The following is a 21618-nucleotide window of genomic DNA, read 5'->3' on the forward strand; positions in this document are numbered from 1 at the left end:
CAGTGCTCAAGTGAATCTTGAATTGGTGGGGGGAGAGAGCTGGCACTCGACATAGGAAGCTGAAGGCAACGTCGTCGCAGAATCAGAGAGGCAAGAGAATTTCAACTGTTCAATTTCAACAGCTCCCTGTCCTTTCAACCTTGACTGCAGTATTGAACTGCCCTGTCCACTCTTTCTGCCCAGCTAAACAGTGGACAATTATCACTGTAACACTCACAGTGATGTTTTTTACTAAAAGAAAATATCACTCTGAATGTTACACTGATAATTGTCCATCCACCTTTCTTTTGCAAATGGCAAATGCAAGCCAGTTACTAAATACTGGTCAAAGCAATATAACAGTTTTATGGCTGCACCCATTCCATTGCTGGATGTTGTACTATCATTGCACACTACTGAAATCATTCAAACCATATTTTGCTGCATGAACAAGCTTATCCAGTTGCAAATGACTGTTCACCATCCAACCATGTATGGAATTATCCATAATGTCTCCATTTGAGGGGCGGAAAGGCCGTTTTCACCCTCCTCTGCTGTCCTGCGGGCCCATGCAGCAGTGGAAGAGGCCAAAAAGGGCCTTCTCACCCCTCATGGGAGGGGGGGAGGATGCCACAGGCCCACAGGGCAAGGTAAGTGTGGGCTTGGGGCTGGGGCTGGGGTTTGGACAGTTTAAAGGGCTCTGCAGCTTGCAAGTGGCAGGTTCCTTTAAACTATCAGCTGGCAGGAGGCGAGGGGGGGATCCTCCCCCTACAGCCTGCCAGCTGATAGTTTAAAGGGACCTGCCACTTGCAAGCCACAGGAAAAGTTTATATGGCCATTTCTCTGGGGAAATGGGTATTTAAACTGCCCCTTTATGACCCAAACAAACCAGAAGATCAGTTCGTGGAAGTTCGTGGAAACGAGCTTCCATGAACCACTGGTTCGTGAACCACGAACCGGCCTGGTTCATGCGCTTTTTTAGGGTCGTAATTTGATTCGTGCCCATCTCTACCTGCAACCACAGCAGTTCTTTACAGGAAGGTTTTACCCTTCCTACTAATTGTTGCACATCTGTGAGTCGCAAAGCCCTTGTTTCAAATCTCAGCGTCATCCCATTGTCTACAATATGGTGGTTCTGATTAGTGCCAGCTCCAGGTATGGACATTTCTGGAGGCTTGGGGACACTGCCTGGAGAATGAAAAGTCTGAGGAACATATGAAAATCACACTGAACATTTGACATCTATTGTATAAATGCCACTACTATAATTAATGGTTTTTTTGCACACTAATTCGTCTTAGAGCTTGATCCTGTCCACGTTTCCTTGTAAATCCCACTAAGTTTAATAGGATTTACTCTCAGATGAGCATGCAGGATTGCAGCCTAAGGCTGGAATTATTAACACTGCTTCCATTCAAATGAGCTCCATGAAAATCAATGGAGCTGGTGTCCAAATAATTGTGTTTTGGTCAGGTCATCTTATTGGCAGGAATTGCACTGGTCCCTAGTTTTATGCAACAGATAAGGCTTGGATGGGACTAGAGAAAATAAAAGTGTTTTTTTTAAGACATTCAATCTTGAGCAGTTTGGCTTCAAGTCAATACTCAAAGCAATAAATAATGAGAATAAAGGTCTGCAATTCTATGCCTAGCTATTTCCTCCTCCAGCTAATGCCTTGAGGGATGAACTTTACATTGTCTGCATTTTAAAGAGATACTATCTAGTTATTTCCCCCCCTTTCTTCTTCAACTGTGCCCTTATTGAAAATGGTTGCAGTATAATGAGGAGTTTCTTCTAGAATGCATCTTTTTAAATATCAAATTAAAAATGAGAGGCAATTTTTACTTTGAGGGGTGGGAATATTTAAAAACACCTTTTGGGAAACATATATTAATTTAAAATACATTATGTTCCTCACTTGCTGGAACCATTGAAGTTCTTGCTTATGAAACCTGTTCTTAGAGTCAAAGAAGATATTGTGTTAATCCAAACTTTAGGAAGCAGATTTGTCCTTGTATGTGTTTGTTGCTTGAAATGTGAAAGCAACTGTGTGCCATGCAGGAGGAACACATTACTATGCATTCATTTTGTGTGTGACTGTTGTCTTCACAGAAAACACAGCTCCCGTACATTTCTTCATTGGTTGTTCCCAGGGCTTTTTTTCTGGGAAAAGAGGTGGTGGAACTCAGTGGGTTGTCCTTGGAGAAAATGGTCACATGGCTGGTGGCCCCGCCCCCTGATCTCCAGACAGAGGGGAGTTTAGATTGCCCTCCATGCCATGGTGCGGAGGGCAATCTCAAATCCCCTCTGTCTGGAGATCAGGGGGTGGGGCCACCAGCCATGTGACCATTTTCAAGAGGTTCCGGAACTCTGTTCCACCACATTCCAGCTGTAAAAAAGCCCTGGTTGTTCCTAAAGTTTGCACAGAATACTATTCATCCATAGTTTGCCACAGCAAACTCCTTCAAGACCTGCCCCTCCCATTACTAATGAGCACAGATGCATGGCTTCTCTTAAAAAGAGAATTTCTTTGTGTGCACGCTCTTGGACCTGGTGTGATGGTGTCACTTTCATTTGACACTGCACAGCACTGCACTGCACTGCAATGACACTGCACTGCACTGCACTGCACTGGCCGCAGGAGTGCTCCTGTGCTTCTCCCATGGCCAATTCTTGCTCCCTGCAAGGCACGGGACACGCCCACGGCTGGAGCAATGACATCATTTCAGGAAGTGATGTCATCATGCGCTGTCAGGAGCGGTCCTGCCAAGAGCTTGACCAGGTTATCTGCCAGTGGTGGGTGATGCTCAGGTAATGCCACCTCCTGCCAATTGCCAACAACCACTGAGCGATGGGGCAAACTCCCAGTAGTTTGCCTGCCACAGGCAGGCACATAGAAACTCTATCCCCTGCTCTCAAGAAATTGAGGAGCAGGAGAAAAATGGCTGGAAAACGGCCTCTGTAGCAATGCCCTAGAAATTTCCCCATGTCTCTGTGAGCCAAACCACACCTTCATGTTTTTAAAAAACTGAGTTAGAGTTCTCCAGACCCAATTTGGGTTTCCCACGGCCACACAGCACCTGCAAAGAATGGATTAAAAAAACCAAACCTGACAGTTCAATGTTGAAGGAAAGAAGAGCGTCTGCCTTCCCCCAAATGCCATCTTCCTGTGCTGCAACAGCCCTGGAGAAAAATTATTTCCAGTTTTTCGCTGCTCTATGTGCACAGAATACCCCAGCAGCAAAAATGGAGAAATAACTCCCACCACCACCTTTCCTACACAACAGTAACAATCTACGATAGCCATGAGATCTAAATGACAGAGGGTATCTTTAACTTCCAAGAAGAAATCATAGAATCCCTTTGATGGAGCTGTAGCTATATGGCCTTTTTATTGGGATTCATCAACAACCAACCTCCTGTATAAAGTCTAGTTTGGCTGGAACTGGAGATGCCCCATAAAACAAATTCAGAGGTACCCAGTAAGAGTTGTATTGATTCCAGGAGCTCATTTCATGTTCATAAAATTTTAGTGTGGACAGAAATAAAATCCAGAACAGGCATATGCAATTGATCAGTGGGAGCTTTTGGATGGTCATGATTCTAAATTGTCCCCATTCAGTTCTTCTTCTTTTTTTAATATATATTTTTATTCAATTTTAGAACTGTAACAGTTCTAAGGGACAAAGTAATAATGATAATGATAATGATAATGATAATGATAATGATAATGATAATGATAATGATAATGATAATGATAATGATAATGATAATGATAATGATAACATTTGATTTATATACCACCCTTCAGGATGACTTAACACCCACTCAGAGCGGTTACAAAGTATGCTATTATTATCCCCACAACAAAGATGGGGCTCAACAACATCACTTCCAGGAGTGATATCATTGCGCTGGCTGCTGGAATGCTCCTACGCTTCACTTGGGGCTGATATAGGCCCCAAACGCAGATTCTTAAAGAATTGGTAAACCTGAAGTGAAAAAAGGCTGCCATAGGCAAGACTGTTGGGAAATCTGCAGCCTCCAAGAAACTGGTATCATTGGTAGCGTGTGGTTGTTTTATCCTTTACTTACTCCCGTTGATATCCCCAAGTATCTTCTTCACTTCAACTTATTCCTATGGGAATTCTACTTACATCACCATGACATTTCAATTCTGCGTTTCTTCCGAGAAATTCATACAGTTTTTTTCTCCTCCATTTTATATTCACAACTATCCCTATAAGCTAGGTTAGGCTGACACAGTAATTGGCAGAAAGTCACATTCACGGCTAAGTCTAGATTTAAACTCAGCTCTTCTCCAGGCGTAAACCAACACCCTAGGGCTTCCAGACCCCCAGCGGGGGCAGGGAATCACCCACTCCCAGCCTCTGTCCCTTGCTACCTCTCACCTGGTCAGCGAGGGGGAAAGGCATAGGGAATGGGCTGGGGAGGCAAAATACCTCCTGGGCAAGCCCACTGCAGGCATGCTTCCGGTGGGGCAAAACAACATCTCTTCCAGGAGTGACATCATTGCGCTGGCCGCTGGAATGCTCCTATGCTTCGCTTGGGGCTGATATGAGCCCCAAACAGGTAGATTCTTAAAGAATTGGTCCAACCTGAAGTGTGGGAGCATTCCCGCAGCCAGCATGATGATGTGTGTGACATGGTTGCTTCTGCTCCAGAAGCTCACGTGCTTTGTGTGCTCATTTAGATTTTCAAACAGGTGAGTATCAGGTCCCCCCTCAACTACTGGGAGGGTAAGGGGACCTGGCAACCCTACTCTTACCATGATGCCACACTGGCTATACTTGGATATATGTACTGATGCGGTGAAAACTGGCCATCTGTTCTTGAAGCACAGGTCTACTTCTCACTGGGGTGGTAAGCGTGCCCCTAATTTATACCACCTCCAACTACAGGTAAGCACTTGTGTGACCAAATTTTTCACCATTCAACCCCTGCCCCTCTAACACTCCATACAGAGCCATGTATAACCAGACAGGCTTTTTAACCCGGCTGCCCTGTCAAGGACTTTAAAAATACAGATTTTTAATGCACCTCCTCTAACAGCCATCATAATGACAGACATCGCACTAGTTAATAATATATAACAGGGAATGCAGAAGTGTGTGATCCACTGTTAAATTCACCTCCGAACTGCTTTATGATACACATTTTAGGCTATAAATAGTAAAAAGGAGAAAGAGCACAAAGGGAAGAAAATACTGTGTGTGTCATGTAACATATATAACGTGTTCCTGACTCTCTCTGTATGCGTGTGGGTGTGTGTATCTATGAATATCTATATCCATACCGATATGTATATATTTATTCTGGCAATAGTAATGAAATGTTTAATTGTGCATTAACATCACGGTTTATAAAGGATCGTGAAAGTGAGTGCAAATGCCCAGTAAGGGTAGGGTTTTTAATGCACTGCACAATCCAGTCTCGTCTTTCAATGAATTTATTTGAGACTAGATAGATATACACTTTCCTCCCAGACGAGATTCTAGTGTTTGGATCCAACCATACTTTTTCACCCATTTCCTTAGGGATGGATGCACCTGACCTTAGTTTTCATATATGCTATAAAATTACAACATATAACAGATACTTTCACAATACTGAAATATATATTGTGTTCAATTCCATGCATCTCCAAGTACTTTGAAATATGTGCATCTACCAGCAGTTACAGAGTTAGGAGCTGATGCACACACAAAGATTTATGGGTCCTGGTACACACTGCTTTTCTCAGCATGGGCATGAATTAGGGTTGTTGGTTCTCTTGTCGGGTGGGGAATCCCCCAATCCTCTGTCCCCTACAACATGTGGCCAGCAGGGGGGGAAAGGCATGGGAATGGACCTCCCAGGGCATGCTCCCATGGTTGCCAGGTCCAGGCTGGGAAATTCCTGGAGATTTGGGGGGTGGGGCCTGGAGACGGTAGAGTTTGGGGAAGGGAAGGGCCTCAGAATGGTAGAATGCCATACCCTCCAAAGCCGCTATTTTCTCCAGGTGAACTGATCTCTGTCACCTGGAGCTTAGTTGTAATTCCAGGAGATCTCCAGCCACCACCTGGAGGCTACAGGAAAAAGAAAAACACCTTTAGAGACAAAATCGAACTTCCCAGGTGGAAACCCACATCTAAGGGATCAAAAACAATGTACCAATAAAGAATCTTACAGATATGTTACAAATATTTTTAAATATAGCAATTTAAGTGATTGAAAGTGACGCAGTGCATATAGTATCAAAACAAGTATATATGTATATAAATAATTCATACAAAATTCATACAAAGCTCGAAGGACAATTACATTTAATAGTAAATGGCCAAATGTAGAAAACTTTCTTATTCCAGCATATTTATTTGTAACATATCTGTAAGACTCTTTATTGGTACATTGTTTCTGATCTCTTAGATGTGGGTTTCCACCTGTGTAGATCAGTTTCACCACGTGGAGGCTGGCAGCCCTATTGTCACTTCCAGAAGTGACATCATTGCTCAGGCCTGTGTGATGATGTCACTCCTGGAAGTGATGTCATCCTGGAAGTGATGTCATTGCATCAGCATCTGGAAGATTTATTAAAGGTGAGTGTGGCCCTCCCCTCCTGCTGAGGCAACCCTAATATGAATAAGTAATATGCAGAACTCCAGGTTCTTATTCATTGAATCCTATGGGCAATTTCCCATTTTTCTCTCATAATGCTGCGATTGTGTCAATTAGACCCAACATTTTACAAATAATATGGGAAAGGCAGTGGATCATAATCCTCCAAAACATGCAATTCTGTTAGCTCTTTCTTGGTTCTGTTTCCCACTTCTCTGCTCCCTCAGACCCATACATATCTGCTTGTTTTCTTGCCAGCTTCTTGTAAAACCTAGGAACTTTATAAACTCCCAAATACATTCAAGCCACTAAACATTCACAATATCCAGTGTCTGCTGCATCATATATCCATTGTCTCTATGGATCTGAAGGAAGTATAGGGATAGTTTGACCGTTCTAATCTATCCACAAGGGCAGATTATGAACTTTCTGGAGCTTGCTATGGGAGTCACGTTATATCTCACTGTACGCTTCTTTTGAGAGGAACAAAGCTAAATTCCATAGAGGATCAGTGCAGATTTAATTTCAACAAGGGGTGCTCTAAATGACTTCTGCATGGTCAGTTTCCAGGCTGGTATCATGGAATGCAATTCTTGCACATATTAGGTCGGATCCATTCTGATGTTGAAGGCACTTTCTCCAGTGAAGCCTCATCCTACCTTAGTGAAACACCTCCATTCAGTGATCAGATATACAAGACATAACCTTATAGGAAGTGTCCTCATATTATGTACTGTTAAGAATGGCAATAGACACTCTTTATGGGTATCCCAAGAGACAGGGGCCCTGTAACAAATGGGGCCTGAAATTATGGTGGTGGTACAGTGGAAAGAATCCATAATCCAGACAATTTCCACCTTTCTCTACCCAAACCATTCTGTGCTAAACCTGCTAGACTGATGTCATCACAGAACTTGGAAAGGCCAGGCCACCTAGTTAGAACTTCCAATCAATGCAGAAAATTCAAATCTAGAACATTTCTTCTAGAAGGCTGTCTAGGAGGTAGTTCTTAAAAGCATGCCGCCATCACTAGCCCAGCTGCTGCAGCCAAGGGAAATAATCATAGTTCTATAGTTATAGAATGTTTTCCTGTTTTTATTCAGGTGAAGGGTGGGAGCAAGCAACATTCAGATTTCCATAAGTTATTGGTGAATGTTTGGAGTAGCAGCAGGGGAAACAATGGATACCGGAGAAACACAAAAACAGAAAAAGCATCAATCTGTTTGTCAGTACAGCTCCTTTGAGTCTGGGGTTTGCTGTTGAATTATTCAGTGTTGATTCAAGGAATGAAAAATAAAAGGCTTTTGTCACTTTCAACCCCCCTTGTACTTACTTTTGCAGTTTTCATCTCCCATCCCCAAACCGTAAACTGTAACTGTAAAGCATAAACTAAATATCCTAGTTTGTTTGTTTTTACCCAGAAAGCAACTCCCCATTAAATTGGGTCCAACACCATTTAACACATTGCCAATTATGTGCATTATACGTTTACCTTGGGCTCCATAATGCAAGCAAATGAGAAAGGCAATAACATGCCTCCACATTTTATTGCCATGTGCCCTCGCCTAACGTCTTTGCTTTATTTCATCTGAGTCCTTGTGAATTCCTCTGTTGTCTGCAATGGAAAGAATAGTGACATTTGATGCACTGCAGACGGCTTCACACATCTGCCACCAAGTTGTAAATGTATGCAGAGAAGACTCCATACATATAGCAGCTGCACAACAAGGAAAACCTGTATACAAGTCCACAGGGAAAAGCAATCGAGAAGTCACGAGACACATCGTTCCACAGCTGAAAGAGCTTATCGGTCATTGTCAAACCCATTGTTGCTGTCATCAAAGAGTTTCCCAAACTTGAAAAAAAAAAAAAGATAGATGGTATCTGCTTAGTTGCTCATGTTGCTATTGTCATATGTGGCTGAAACCCAACAGAATTGTGAGATATGAAGACAGAAGGCAATGGCTTTCCAAGTAGGATGCACAGGCCTTGTTTGAAAGCAGTTACTTTAAACCTGTCGTTCTCCTTACAATGGACTTCATCGGCCTTCCACGAGCGCTGCTGAGGACACAGGAAGGTATACAGTAGCCATGCATACGAGATTGGTGGAACCCAAGACTACAACAACAAAAATATATAGCAAGGAAGAGAGACGTGCATTCATGTACATGCATACATACATGCATGCATGCATGCATGCATACATGCAAGTGTTCATACATATATACATGTACTAGCAACAGAGCCAGTTGTGTGAAAAAACACAATGGGCTCTAGAAAATGGATTTGGTGTGGCTTGGGATGGCCGTGGCTGCTGTGGAGCCTTAGGAGGACCACACCACTCTCCAGCCCCGCAGAGGCCTGGCTGGGCCTTCCTGCCACAGCAGCCTCCTTGGAGCTTCCAGAGGGCTAAGCCAACATGCTGGGCCTTCCCACCAACATGGCCGCCTTCTCAGGACCTCCAAGGCAAGCTGTGTTGCCAATGACTCACTTTTTATCCCCGCGGAGGGGCCTACAATTATGAATTGTCGCCAATACGGCTTGCCCTTTATATAATAAGATAAATATACATATGTGTGTGGGTTTAATAGTGCTATCCTAAACACATTCTAAGTCTACTGAAGACAATAGGTTTACAAGGGTGTAACTCTGTTAATTGCTTTTAGTGATTTATGTACAACAATCAGAGTTATCTGTATGAATCAATTTTTCTCTTGATATGCCTAATTCTCAATATGGCACCACCTGTGGATACTTAAATCTGAAGATTGGGGCCATGGAGAGAGAAAGGAGATTTTTCTAAAAACTTGGAGGATTCCCCTAAGCTTGCAGAAAACTCTGAAAAGATTTTTTTTAATGGGGGGGGGGGCGGTGAAAGTAAAGGAATAAAAAATAAAGCAACACATTGTCAGCTCTTGCATGTACTGTCAGCAGAGGGGATGAGAAACCCATGTTTCTTGAGGCAGCCCACCTCTGAAGGTCAGGGAGGAGAAGTGGGAACCATCACCATGGCAGCTCTGCGGGCAGAAAGGAGCAGAAGCTGCCACTGCCCCCATTTCAACCAGCCTGGCAGCAAGCAAACAGATGGGTGGCAGAGCCCCTAAGCACCACTAAGCGATGGGGTGGAAGAGGTGGGTGAAAGGATGAGAGCTGCCATCCCTCTTCACCACCACGGTGTAAACTGCAGAGAGGCAGCAGAGGAAGGATTTGCCAATGCTGCTGCTACCCAAGCTGTGAAAGGGTGGCAATGTGGGTTGGCAGGAGAAAAAGGAGCCACTAATCCCCCCTCCACAGAAGCTAGTGAGTGGGTGGGTAAGCTGGGTGAGCAGAGCGGCACTGTTGCCAGTGGATGGGCTGTCCAGCAAGCAGCTGGCCCAGCAGGCAAGTGGGAGACGGGCTTCCCTACATGAGACTCACTTGTGTATGTATAATACATACCATGTTATAGATACGTCCAAAATTTCATGAATGTCAACATTCACATTCATCCAACATGACTTTGTTAAAGGCTCCCTAAGTATATATCCCATCTCCCACTTTTGCAAATATAACAAGTAATGAATGAATGATGAATGCATTCAATGGCCTGTCGATGTTCACCTCTGAGGTTCAGGGCAATAACTCAAATGTGTATGGGACTTTGTTATCAACATTCACACATGGACTTCAGTTTCTGTAGGAATTTCCTGTGCTTTATGGTTGAACTAGTTTATTGGAAAAGTAGGACAGACAGTAGAATAAATTCCTCACCTTAAGGAGCTCATTTACACATACAGGTAAATCATGTATCACACAGTTTCTGCGGTGAAAGAGATATTAGCTCAGGGATACAAACAGGAATTTCATTATTCTTATTGTTTGGAATATTCTTAAATTGGAGTCAAGTGACCCTTTTCAAGCATTGTCAGTATAAATGTGTTATTTGAGCAGTGATTGGACATGTGAATGCTCTTATACATCTGACATACACACTGGGATTGCAGTGAAGTTTCGAAAAAGCTTCCAAATGTGGTCTGATTCATATGTGGGTGGCAGTTGGAAACACAGCTCTGTACAGTCACTTCCAGGTGGCTAGCCGTTTGTGTAATTAGCTCTGCTTCCAAAATTCTTGCAATTTCAAGCATGTTGAGACCATGCAACTTAGAGACTTTAAAACCTCTGGTGCTGCTTGTTTACACATGCAAATCAATGTACCATGTGCAGAAAAAACTGCCTTCAGTAGCCGTATATATCAGCTCTCTAAAAGTCATATTCTCTAAAGAGCTGGATAAACTTCCTAAGATCGCCACAAAGCTTCCCAAATGTCAACTGTTTATCCATATTATTTATAAGTAGAGATGGGCACGAACCAAAATATGAACCAAAATTAAGCACGAACCAGGCCAGTTCATAGTTTGCGAACCACCGTTCGTCAGATTCCATTTCTGACGAACCGCCACAAACTTTAGGCTGGTTTGTTTGGTTCATTTTTTGGTTTGTCACTGCAGACAGCCTGGTGCCAATCAATCAGTTTTCTAGGCAACAGGGGGTGGACTTCCTGCAGACCTTCTGCTGGCCCGGAAGTGAACTTCTGCTGGCCCAGAAGTGACCTTCTGTTGACCCAGAAGTGATGATTTTCTGACATGGATGTGACATTGTCACGAACTAAACAAACTGGTTCACGAACCAGGGGCAAGTTTGTGAAAGTTCATGGTTCATGGTTCATGGTTCATGAAATTTGATGAACCACGAACTACATGGTTTGTTTTTTTCCAGTTCGTGCCCATCTCTGTTTATAAGCAACCACCTTCTGATTTCTGATGGTGGTGTTAATTTATTTCATTTACAGTGTGCCTTGATTGGCAGACTCATAATTCTTCATGAGACAGGCTTGCCTGCAGTAGAGGAGGAAAGTTTTTTTTTTAAAGCAACATTGCCAATGTTGCTCCATCAGTTCTGGGTAAAATGCAGAAGTGACATAAGGTAGCTCTAGGAATTGATGGAAAGGAAATGCTATGATTTTACCATAGAGTTACCAGTGCTTCCTAGAGCTACCTTTTGTTACTTTCAGATTTTACATAGGAATGATGATGTTGCAGGCACCGCCCACGTCGCTGCCCTCAGCCCTCTCTGGCAACCCTCTCATGAGAAGTGCTTATAGTTAAATTGTCTCCTTTTCTCAGAATATCCTGCAGTGTGGTTTTCTGGGAAACCGTATAGCCCAAAGCTATACAGTGTTATAGCTGCACAATTATGCGAGAGAAAGGGGGCTGGAGTGAAACAGTTAAAGCTCTTTCAACATTTTCAAAAGGCCTGCTTTGAGGCATCCATTGCTCAGATTTCATCTGCTCCTCTCCTTCCACATGCCATTGTGTTTCAGGAAATGGTGATTGAAAACTGTTCATCTGTAGGTTCCAACAGGTTCAATATTTGAAATAAAAATTTGTTTATAGGAGAAAAGGGCTATGTTAACTGCCTTTTGCAAGAAGCTGCTGAATGCTCTTGACACCCAATTAAGTACATTGTTCTGCTCTGAGGGGGTGATCCTTTCCAGATAGCTGACAGAGGCCTTATAATAGCCATCAGAAAGAAAATGTCACACTGTTTGTACTGATTCAAAGGTTTACTGGCACATGTATACATAGAGCGTTCTATGTTCTTAAATACAGTATGCTGAATTCCCCTTTTTACTACAACCTCCATCCCATATGGCTTTTGTCCATGCAGATCCCATGATCCTCAGCATAATCTTTTGGGGTGGTCAAAGGGGATTCCTCTTTCCTTTATCACGAGCTGAAAGAAAAAAAAAAAACCTTCTAACCGAGTAAATTTTTGGTTTTGTTTTCTTTCTTGGAATGAATGGACCAGAATGGTTTTCAAGTCTATGGAAGTCCATAATACTTGAATGATTGACTAACTATCCAAGACCTGTAAAGATTAAAGGGTATAACAAGTGTCCTGTACTTCTAGAATCATTGGAAGTTCAGATGCCATAATATGTTTCTGTCCGTTTGTGTCACTGACACACCAAGAAATCCACTGTCTTTTTTTTTAAATGCAGGGAATTAGAGAGACAAAGATGAAATTAACAAACCCTCTGGGGAGCAATATCTGCTAGCTCTGTCTTTTTAAACTACCCTCCTGTAGAGAGGTGAAATTGACAGACTTTCGGCTCTGTCTTTTTAAACTATGCTTTCCAGCTAACATTGTGTCTCCCTGCACTTGAGAGTTCCCCTGTAGAGAGACTCTATGTAGTGCTGTATGCAAACTCTTGGGTAAGTTCTTGCCTATGATATTGAATCTGTGGTGGCCCATTCCCACAAGCAAGTCATCATTTGCTGCTGCAATCATACAGATTTTTGGGAATCAGCTCACCATGATTCAAAAACAAGTAGAGAGAGTCCAAGAGCTGTATCTGCCAATGTTAACCCAGCTTCACCATTTCCATTTACTTAAGAGGGGTTTCTCTGCACACAGGTGGACTCTACTTCCAAAGAAATACTTGAGCAATTTTGTAAGACTGATGAAGGGAAAGCATGCAGACAATAAGTCCAAGGACATTATCAATTCAGGAACTGATCCAGCACTCCGTTCCTTGGAAGCAAGTTTTATTTTCTTCCATCTGTTCTGCAGCGTGCTGAAACTAGAAAGAGGTCCCAGCAAATTAAAAAAAGAAAAGAAAGTCATTGCAGCAATGAAGGGGAGCGAGCGCTGTGCGAAATACTTCTAGAAAATGGATATGTCTGTCAGGTTTATCTTGCCTTTTTCTTTCTCTTTGTATTTACTAATGCATTTGAATAATGATGGGAATTAAAGGAAGACAGAATGCTTTAATGATGCCATAATGCATAGCGGCGTGTGATTTAATGTGGTGGTGAAGAAGAGTTTGCTGCATTCTCGCACTCTGTCCGTTCTCGTCTTGCTAAGGAAATCGGTAGACACATATGGTGCATAAGTAAGATTGCACTTTCATCTGATATGGCTGCAGTAAAAGGAGGAAGTTAGAACATGGGTGGCTGGCTGCTTTAACTCAATATTGGCTCTGTCATTCCGTTTAAGGGCTTGATGCAGAGATTCTCTTCCTTGGTTCCATTTGTCGACATTATGTAGCAACAAACACGATGTTTGCTTGCTTAAGACCTGCAGTGCATATTGCTAGCCATACCAACATGCCACTAATAGAAAACAGATTTTTTAAAAAAACTATCTCTAACAAATGTATGGAGGACAGATCTTCACTCTTCATAAATTGACTGAGCTCAAATTGCAATCTGATTGAAATAGGAAAAAGATTCAGGATTTGGGTTGCCAGCTCTAATTGGAAGAATTTAGAGAGGTGGGGACAAGCTATTCAGCACTCCATCAACATGCAGCATCACTTCTGGTGTGAAAGGGGAAGTGATGTCATCATATCAGGGCAATGATGGAGGGGAATCATAGACTGTTACCCTAACATGATGACATTACTTCCAGTTTTGCATCAGAAGCATCGTCATAGCATCAAATCACTCCCCCCTCCTTTTCCCACCATCACCCTTTCTAGCACCAGTGGGAAACAGGAGTCTAGGATTAGAGGACCTATTTAGAGTATGCAACCCAGTTGGATGATGTTGGGTCCTCTCCTCCATTTCAAAAATGATCTCATCCTCAACTCTAATCGATAAACTGAGATAAACATATGAACATGAAGAGGAAGGATCTAGACCAGTTTTTGGAATAAGAGCTGATAAAGTCCAAAACTGGCTGCTACAGGAGTTGTGTAAGAGTCTTAGAGTCAATAGGCTCTGAAGGGTTTAACCAAGGTTAGCTCTACTCTGGAAGAGGCTGTACCACGATCCAAGAGTTTGCTGCTCCATATCTTGTCCCATCAACAACTCATCAAGCAACCATAAGGAAGCCACTCTTTCTCAGTTACCCACGGGAATAAATGGATAAGAGAACTGGCATGCTTTATAGGGTTTTTGTAAGGACTGCAACAATTCATGTGATGCCCTTTGAACACTGAAAATTCTGTACACACGCTAAGTGCTATTTTAGAGTTTAGAGTTCTCTTATCATCTTCTTAGACAAGGATCAGGACTTTGGGAGATTTCCCCATCCACGTCTTTTTGTTCCCCTCTTATGCTCTTTCAGTGTCTTTTCAGTTATGTTGTTATGTTGTGAGCTAGGAGAGCTCATTGGATCACTTTGAGAGGGCATATTCATCCTGTTTAACTTTATGAACTGTCCGTTGTTCTGCATACCAGGGCTATTAATCAGATCTGAAGAAAGCCCAACACTGGATGCAAGTGGGGGGTGGGGTGGGTTCTCCCCACCATTGCACTTTAATGTACTTGGTTAATTTATTTTATTATTGCTTATTGTATGTTGATTTTAGAATTATTGTTTTCTTGTTATTATTAATTTTAACTGTTGTTCACCGCTCAGAGCCCCTGAGGATGGGCGGTTTATAAATGGAAATAATAATAATAATAATAATAATAATAATAATAATAATAATAATAATAATAATAATAATAATAATAATGTGGCCCAATTCCACCTAGGGTTGCCAGCCTCCAGGAGTGGCTGGAGATCTCCCGGAATTACAACTGGTCTCCAGGCCACAGAGATCAGTTCCTCTGGAGAAAAAGCCTACTTTTGGGGGTAGGCTCTATGGAATTAATCCATGCCAAGGTCCTTTCTCTCCCCAAACTCCACTTTCTCCAGGTTTCTCCAGCTTTCATGCCCAGATCTCCAGGAATTTCCCAATATATATATATATATATATATATATATATATATATATATATATATATATAAAGAGAGATACATACATACGCATACGCACATTTCCAACATGTGATCAGTTTTTCTAACGTTGCTACTAAATAAGTTCAAGGACATTGCAAGCGGCTTCACCATCCACCTGGAATCTCTAGTCTCATTGTTGCAAATGTGGCTGTTGAGTTACTGACAGCTTTCTCCTGTGATGCATATATATTCCATGTGGCCTTTGTATAGACAAGCCTGATGCCCTTCTTAATTTGATGGCACTTTCTGGGGTTCTATCTGCCTCCCTCACCAGTCAAGACAGGATCTCGTGCACTGCTCACCATCTTATCCCTGATTAAGAAGCCTCTTACGTTCCCATATCTGAAGAAGGGAGCTATGAGTCTAGAAAGCTTATACTCTTGAAAAATCTTGCTGGCCCCAAAGGAGCTCCTACACTTAAATCATGCTGTTCTTATCACAGCAGAGTTGTGAGCGCCAGAATGTTCAGTTCTGTGACACAGACCTTCTCTTTCTTTTGGTGAAAAACTGGTATCTTTTAATGGTTCACACTGTACCCCTGTCGAGGTCACAGTACACTGGTAGGTAAAAGTGGTTTACAATTCTCAACTAAAACTACCAATAATAAAAAAGAATTCCTATTAATCCCTCTCCCTATAAAAATTCATGCAGCTCAAAACCCATTTAAAGCCCTAGCAAATAAAATAGCCTTACAATGTCTCTCAAAACCTCCTAAATATGGCATCTCTCCATTTCCTCAGAGCTTAGTGCACAAAAAGGAGTCACAATGAGTTCTCCTAAATTCCTATTTTTCTTTCCAACCCTGTTCCCTTTAGGGTTGCCAGATCTCCTTATCCTCCTGGTGGGAGGGGTGGGGAACCTGGCACTCACCTTTTGGAGGTGTTTGTGGGAGTGTTCCTGCATTTGGGGCACAAATCAACCCAGTATGAAGTGCAGGAGCACTCACAGCCTACACAATGAGGTCACTCCTGGAAGCAATGTCACTGTGCTGCACTGAAAGTGTGCCCCAGGAGACATGTTCCTCTACTTTCCCCCCTGCTGGCCAGGTGAATGATGGGAGGGCAGAGAGTAGGAGTGAGGGATCCCCCATTCCCACCGGGGGATCAGCACCCCTAGTCACCCTGCTACTGCTGCCTCTATCTCTGAATCCCATACACCTGGTGAAAAAGGGAGGAGAGACTCCCTTTGACCACCAAAATGGCTACACTGATGATCATGGGACCTGCATGGAGGGGGTTGTCATGTGGGACAGGGCATGTAGTAAGGAAGGGAACTGGGTGAGACTGAGTGAAAAACCTGACTGGATTTAAACAGTACCGTTTCACCACTCATCTCTTAAACAACAACAACAACATCTCCAGTAGCTATTAGCAGCATTTTTTGAGCTTGTTTGAAATAGTTTACTTTTCTGGTGTGGACAAAACCAAAGAAAGGAGGCAAAGGCAGTAAGTACAAGTAGACAGAAGAAGCACTCTCTAGTGATGATTCCAACCACTACCTGTCTATAAAAGCCTGTTATGTATGTTATAATGTTGTATGTTATATGTTATAATGTAATCCTAAACAGAATTACAACCTTTTAAATCAAAGTCAATGGGATTGCATAGGAGTAACATTGCTTAGGAGCATTTTCTTGGGAGAAAACCCCGTAGACCTGGTTAGGATTTCTCTGCATATTGTACATCCTTTTCTTTAAAACAAAAGTAAAAGTCTTCTTATATACTTATATACTTTGTACTGAGTACTAACTAGTTTAAATAAATATGTTGTTATGGTTATAGCAACAAATTAGTATGCATATTTATTTGGAAACAGTCTAAATAACGATAAGAAAATTTTGACTGAAATCAATGATTTCAGTCAGCCTTTTTTTGCTCGGCGAATTAAATCATGACTTGGACAGTTGATTTAATCTGCTTTGATTTAAATCAATCAACCCTGTATTAGGCACATAAGTGACAAGCTGTGTATGCATATCTACCATACTAATTACACATAAAGACTGGTCGATATGCATGCACAATACAAACAAATCTATAAAACCAACAACAAAAAGCAGAGAACAGAAAACCGCACACAGAAAACCACTATAAAAGAATATAAATAGAAACTCGGTAGCAAATGTTTTGTCATCTCTAATCATCCCGTAGAACAAGACGAGAGTGACATCAAGGGCCTTTTTGCAACTAAATATAATCAAGGGTATCCAGTAACATGGTTTTACTTAATTATTAACTCTGTAGCTGGCAAACAGATCACTAATGTCTAACAGCCATTACAGATCTTTCTTCTCTATACTGCAATTTCAGTTTTCAGAATGAAGATGACAACCAAATTAATCTACAAAGCACTCTACCATTTTCAATATTTATTTTGTTAAATATGCATACTGTTGCTCTTTTTTTTTTTTTACAGAAATCCCCCCCCTTTTTTCACAAAAGCATTAGCTATGTAGCAGTAGTAATTTATTGCAAATGGCCAAAGGCCATTACAATCTTGGATAAAACTGTGCATGTATATAAAATGCAGAGTCTGATAGGAAATAACAATAAAAACAAGTTGGATAAAATTGATGTTAAAAAATAGGGATAAAATATCCTAGTTAGGGTTTCCAACCTCCAGGTAGTGCCTGAAGATCTCCTGGAATTACAACTGATGTCCAGACAACAGAGATCAGTTCCCCCAGATCAAGATGAGTAGCTTTGTTAGTCTGTAGCTGTAAAAAAGAGCAAGAGTCCAGTAGCACCTATAAGACTAACAAAATTTGTGGTAGGGTAGGAGCTATAAGTCACAGCTCACTTCTTCAGAGCTGTGACTCATGAAAGCTCACCCTACCACAAATTTTGTTAGTCTTATAGGTGCTACTGAACTCTTACTCTTTTCTACAGTTCCCCTAGAGAAAATGGATGCTTTGGACAGTGAATTCTATGGCATTATACCCTACTGAGGTCCTTCCCCTCCCCAAACCTTGCCTTACTAAAGTAACATGTCACAATCTGGAGTTGGCAATCCTGTTCCTTGCTCCCCCCCCCCTCCAACAGGAAAAAACAACAACAAACTCAAAGCAAGTTGAGCCTCAAGAATAGCTCTAACTTGACTTTTTTGGCAGGTTTATTTGGGGGGAGGGGCGTAGCAGCTGCAATCATTAGCTGTGATACAATGCAAAGTTAAGCACTCCTAGAATGCGATCCTGTGGTGTATTTCTTTAGAAGTACAGCCCATTGAACTCTGTATAATTTACGTCTGAGTAAGCAAGTATAGGAGTGTCAAAATTACATCATCTCAGAAAATGGGGTATAGATCATGCAGTGGAGTACAGCTGTTTGGGTGGATAAAAGGTCTGAAGGAGGGGCCAAGGAACCCCCAGATAATCACTATCTATCAGGTACGTTTATATTCTGCACTTTCTCCAAGGAGCTCAGGGCAGGCTGACAGTGTGTGGCCAAGCAAGTAAGCTTCATGGTACAGCAGGACTCTGAAACTGGGTTGCCCAGTTCCCAGTCCTACGCTTTAACCTCTATGCCAAGTTGGATTTTTTTTGGCAATGCCTTTCTATTGTTTTCTCTTGCTTGTCCCTCTCAGTTAAGTTTATCCTCAATAGCCACATTAGATTGGCTACATGATATTCTTCCATTTAGGTTTGCCAGGTGTCTGGTTTTCACTCGGACAGTCTGGTATTTTCTTGGACTGTCTGGAGAAAGGGAATGAAAATACACTGGGCAACCCTACCTGCAGGCGATGTGCCTCCATTTCACAGAACAAGCCCCTTTTAAACCCTATGGCATTTTTTATGGAAATATCCTTGAAATTGACTGTACTAAGATCACACTGTGTAATCCACCTTGAGTCTCAGTGAGAAAGGCAGACTATAAATGACATAAATAATAATAATAAATAAAGTGAGCTTTGACTCTTAAAAGCTTGCACCCTGGACATCTTGTTGGTCTTTAAGGGGCTACTGAACTCAAGCCTTGCTCCTCTACTGCAGACCAGCATGGCTACCCACTCGCACCTAGTCTCACTCATGTAGCCATTACAAGAACTAACACCCTCATTATCAGCTGACTTCATTTTCCTTCACTGATGTCAACACTTATTTAGATCTGACTGGTTACATTGTAGCGTGCCACCAGGTTTGAACCATGCCTGCTCATGGGATTAATTCAGTATGAAAAAGCCATAACAGAAGCAGTAATATCAGTAAAAACAGACCGTGACAATTAGCAAATCCTTGTTCAGGAAACATTTCCTCAGCCCAAATAACCATTTTGGGCCCCCAAAACAAAATAATATCCTCGGCACAGCAAAATAATAGCCTACTCAGCACAGCCTCACCATAGATGATATAATCCAAGACATACTCCTTGTGTAGTGTCTTTGTGCCTGAGCAATGATCCTGTTTGTCGTGGTTTTGCTGGGGTAGAAGAGATGGTTCTCAGTAGATGAAGATGTTGAAGGCCCGATACAGTGTTTGCGCTGCTCAGACCGTTTCCTATTGTGGGTTTGAAGACTATTGATGATATAAGTGGTTTGTGGTTATTCTGCAACGTGACTGACAATAGAGTGAAATGTTCTACCTCAGTCTTTATTACTTTTTCTCTCTCTGTCCTTGGATTCCATGGGAACATAACATTCTGTCTCTATATCACTATCAACAAAAAATAATTCTTTTTTTTCTTTAGGAAGAACGTGTATATTAGATTTCTGGAATCAGAACTACAATTTATGTAGTAGTTGAAAAAAGTGCTGCCTCGTACATTTTACCCAACCATCTTTACATCTCAACAGCAGTTTCATTAGTTACCTAGTCTTCTTGCCTATTTCCCTCCATCCTGATTCCAGCTATGGTTGCTTCTGAACTGCTCCTCTCTGAATTTCTTCCCAGATCTTGAAGATCAGAATAATTTGGTCTGCTTTCCAAGCAGAACCAATCCATTACCGCCCCCTCCCCTTGTATATCTGAATTGCAATTTCTGCACTGTGCACATACAATCTGCTGCAGCTTTCAATTCCTTCAATCCTACCACTTTATATACAAACATACATTGATAAAACTACCACTCCTCACTGCCTCTCCCCCCTGTTGTTCTGCTAGATGGCGGGGGGGGGAAATGGTAGGTGAAATTGGGTGTGTGTGATCTGCCCCTTAGCATGATGATGCCACTTCCAATGTGATCCAAAAGATGTCATCACATCGGGTGACATTCTAGCAATGTTACACCCGGCACAATGTTATTACTTCTAGGTTGCATAGGAAGTGACATCATCATGCAGGGGGCATCTATTGCCCACCACCTCACCATAAACCCACACCTTCTTCATCTCCCATTGATTACAACAGCAGTCAATCTTACTCTGGCCCTTTTTTAAAACAATCATTGAAACATTTGCTATGCTCCAGTCTTCTGATACTGTGGCTGGTTTTAGTGATATATCACTTATACTGGTACTAGCTTGACAATTTCACATTTGAGTACCCTAAGAGCTCGGGGGGCAGGGATATGTCATCAGGACCAGGAGACATATTGGTTTTTAATTTCCCAAGTAGGTCTAGAACTTTGTCTCTCATCATCTCAATTTGACTCAGTTCTTTGGACTCCCTACTTAGTTGCTCTGGCCTGGGAACATGACCCAGCAGTAATTTTTCAAAGCATTCATAGGATTAAGCAATCAACATTGGACGAAAGCAAAGAAATGAACATGTATTAGCTATCTCAAGCAAGAAATAAAATCTTGACTTACCCGACCAACTAATATAGGTTCCGGTCCAGAAAACTCTTCCAGCACAAACATTTGATTCCATACCCAGCCCCTCTTTGAACGGTTCAACACTTTTTGCTCTTCACTTATTTCATTTAGTCCTCTCATGGATCCACTTGGTAATCCTTGTGAATCATTCATTGGAGCCATGTACATGGATGGGAATACAGTAATCCATAATATGACTAATGGAGCCCATGTATACATAAGCATTTCTGCGAGTCTTTCTGGCATCGTTCCACACACTAAGCAAATCACTGCCGACAATGAAACAATTATTTTGCTTTCTTCCAGATCGTAGTCATTCGATTCATCATGCAGCAAGGAAGATTTACTTACAGCTCCTCTGTGAGTCTAGAGCACAGTAAACATAAATAGAACTAGTTTAGGTGGTAGAAGCACGCTCCCATTGGGCTTTCTCGTTCTCAAAGATTCCTAAAAAAAATTAAGAGAAAAACTCAAGTTCATGATAAAATAATTGTGCCAGTG

At 41.9% G+C, this 21618-nt stretch overlaps 1 protein-coding gene across 1 annotated transcript in view; it reads right to left on the reverse strand.

Moving 5' to 3' along the window:
- The window catches only part of CDH8 (cadherin 8), a 348996-nt gene extending 327633 nt beyond the window's left edge, over positions 1–21363 (reverse strand). Inside the window, exon 1 of the mRNA XM_055000337.1 lies at positions 21112–21363. Within this exon, the coding sequence (XP_054856312.1) occupies positions 21112–21363 (252 nt within the window). The remainder of the gene's footprint in view (positions 1–21111) is intronic.
- Positions 21364–21618: the final 255 nt, after the last annotated feature.

Source organism: Eublepharis macularius, chromosome 16, assembly GCF_028583425.1.
Source record: "Eublepharis macularius isolate TG4126 chromosome 16, MPM_Emac_v1.0, whole genome shotgun sequence".
Taxonomy (NCBI): domain Eukaryota; kingdom Metazoa; phylum Chordata; class Lepidosauria; order Squamata; family Eublepharidae; genus Eublepharis; species Eublepharis macularius.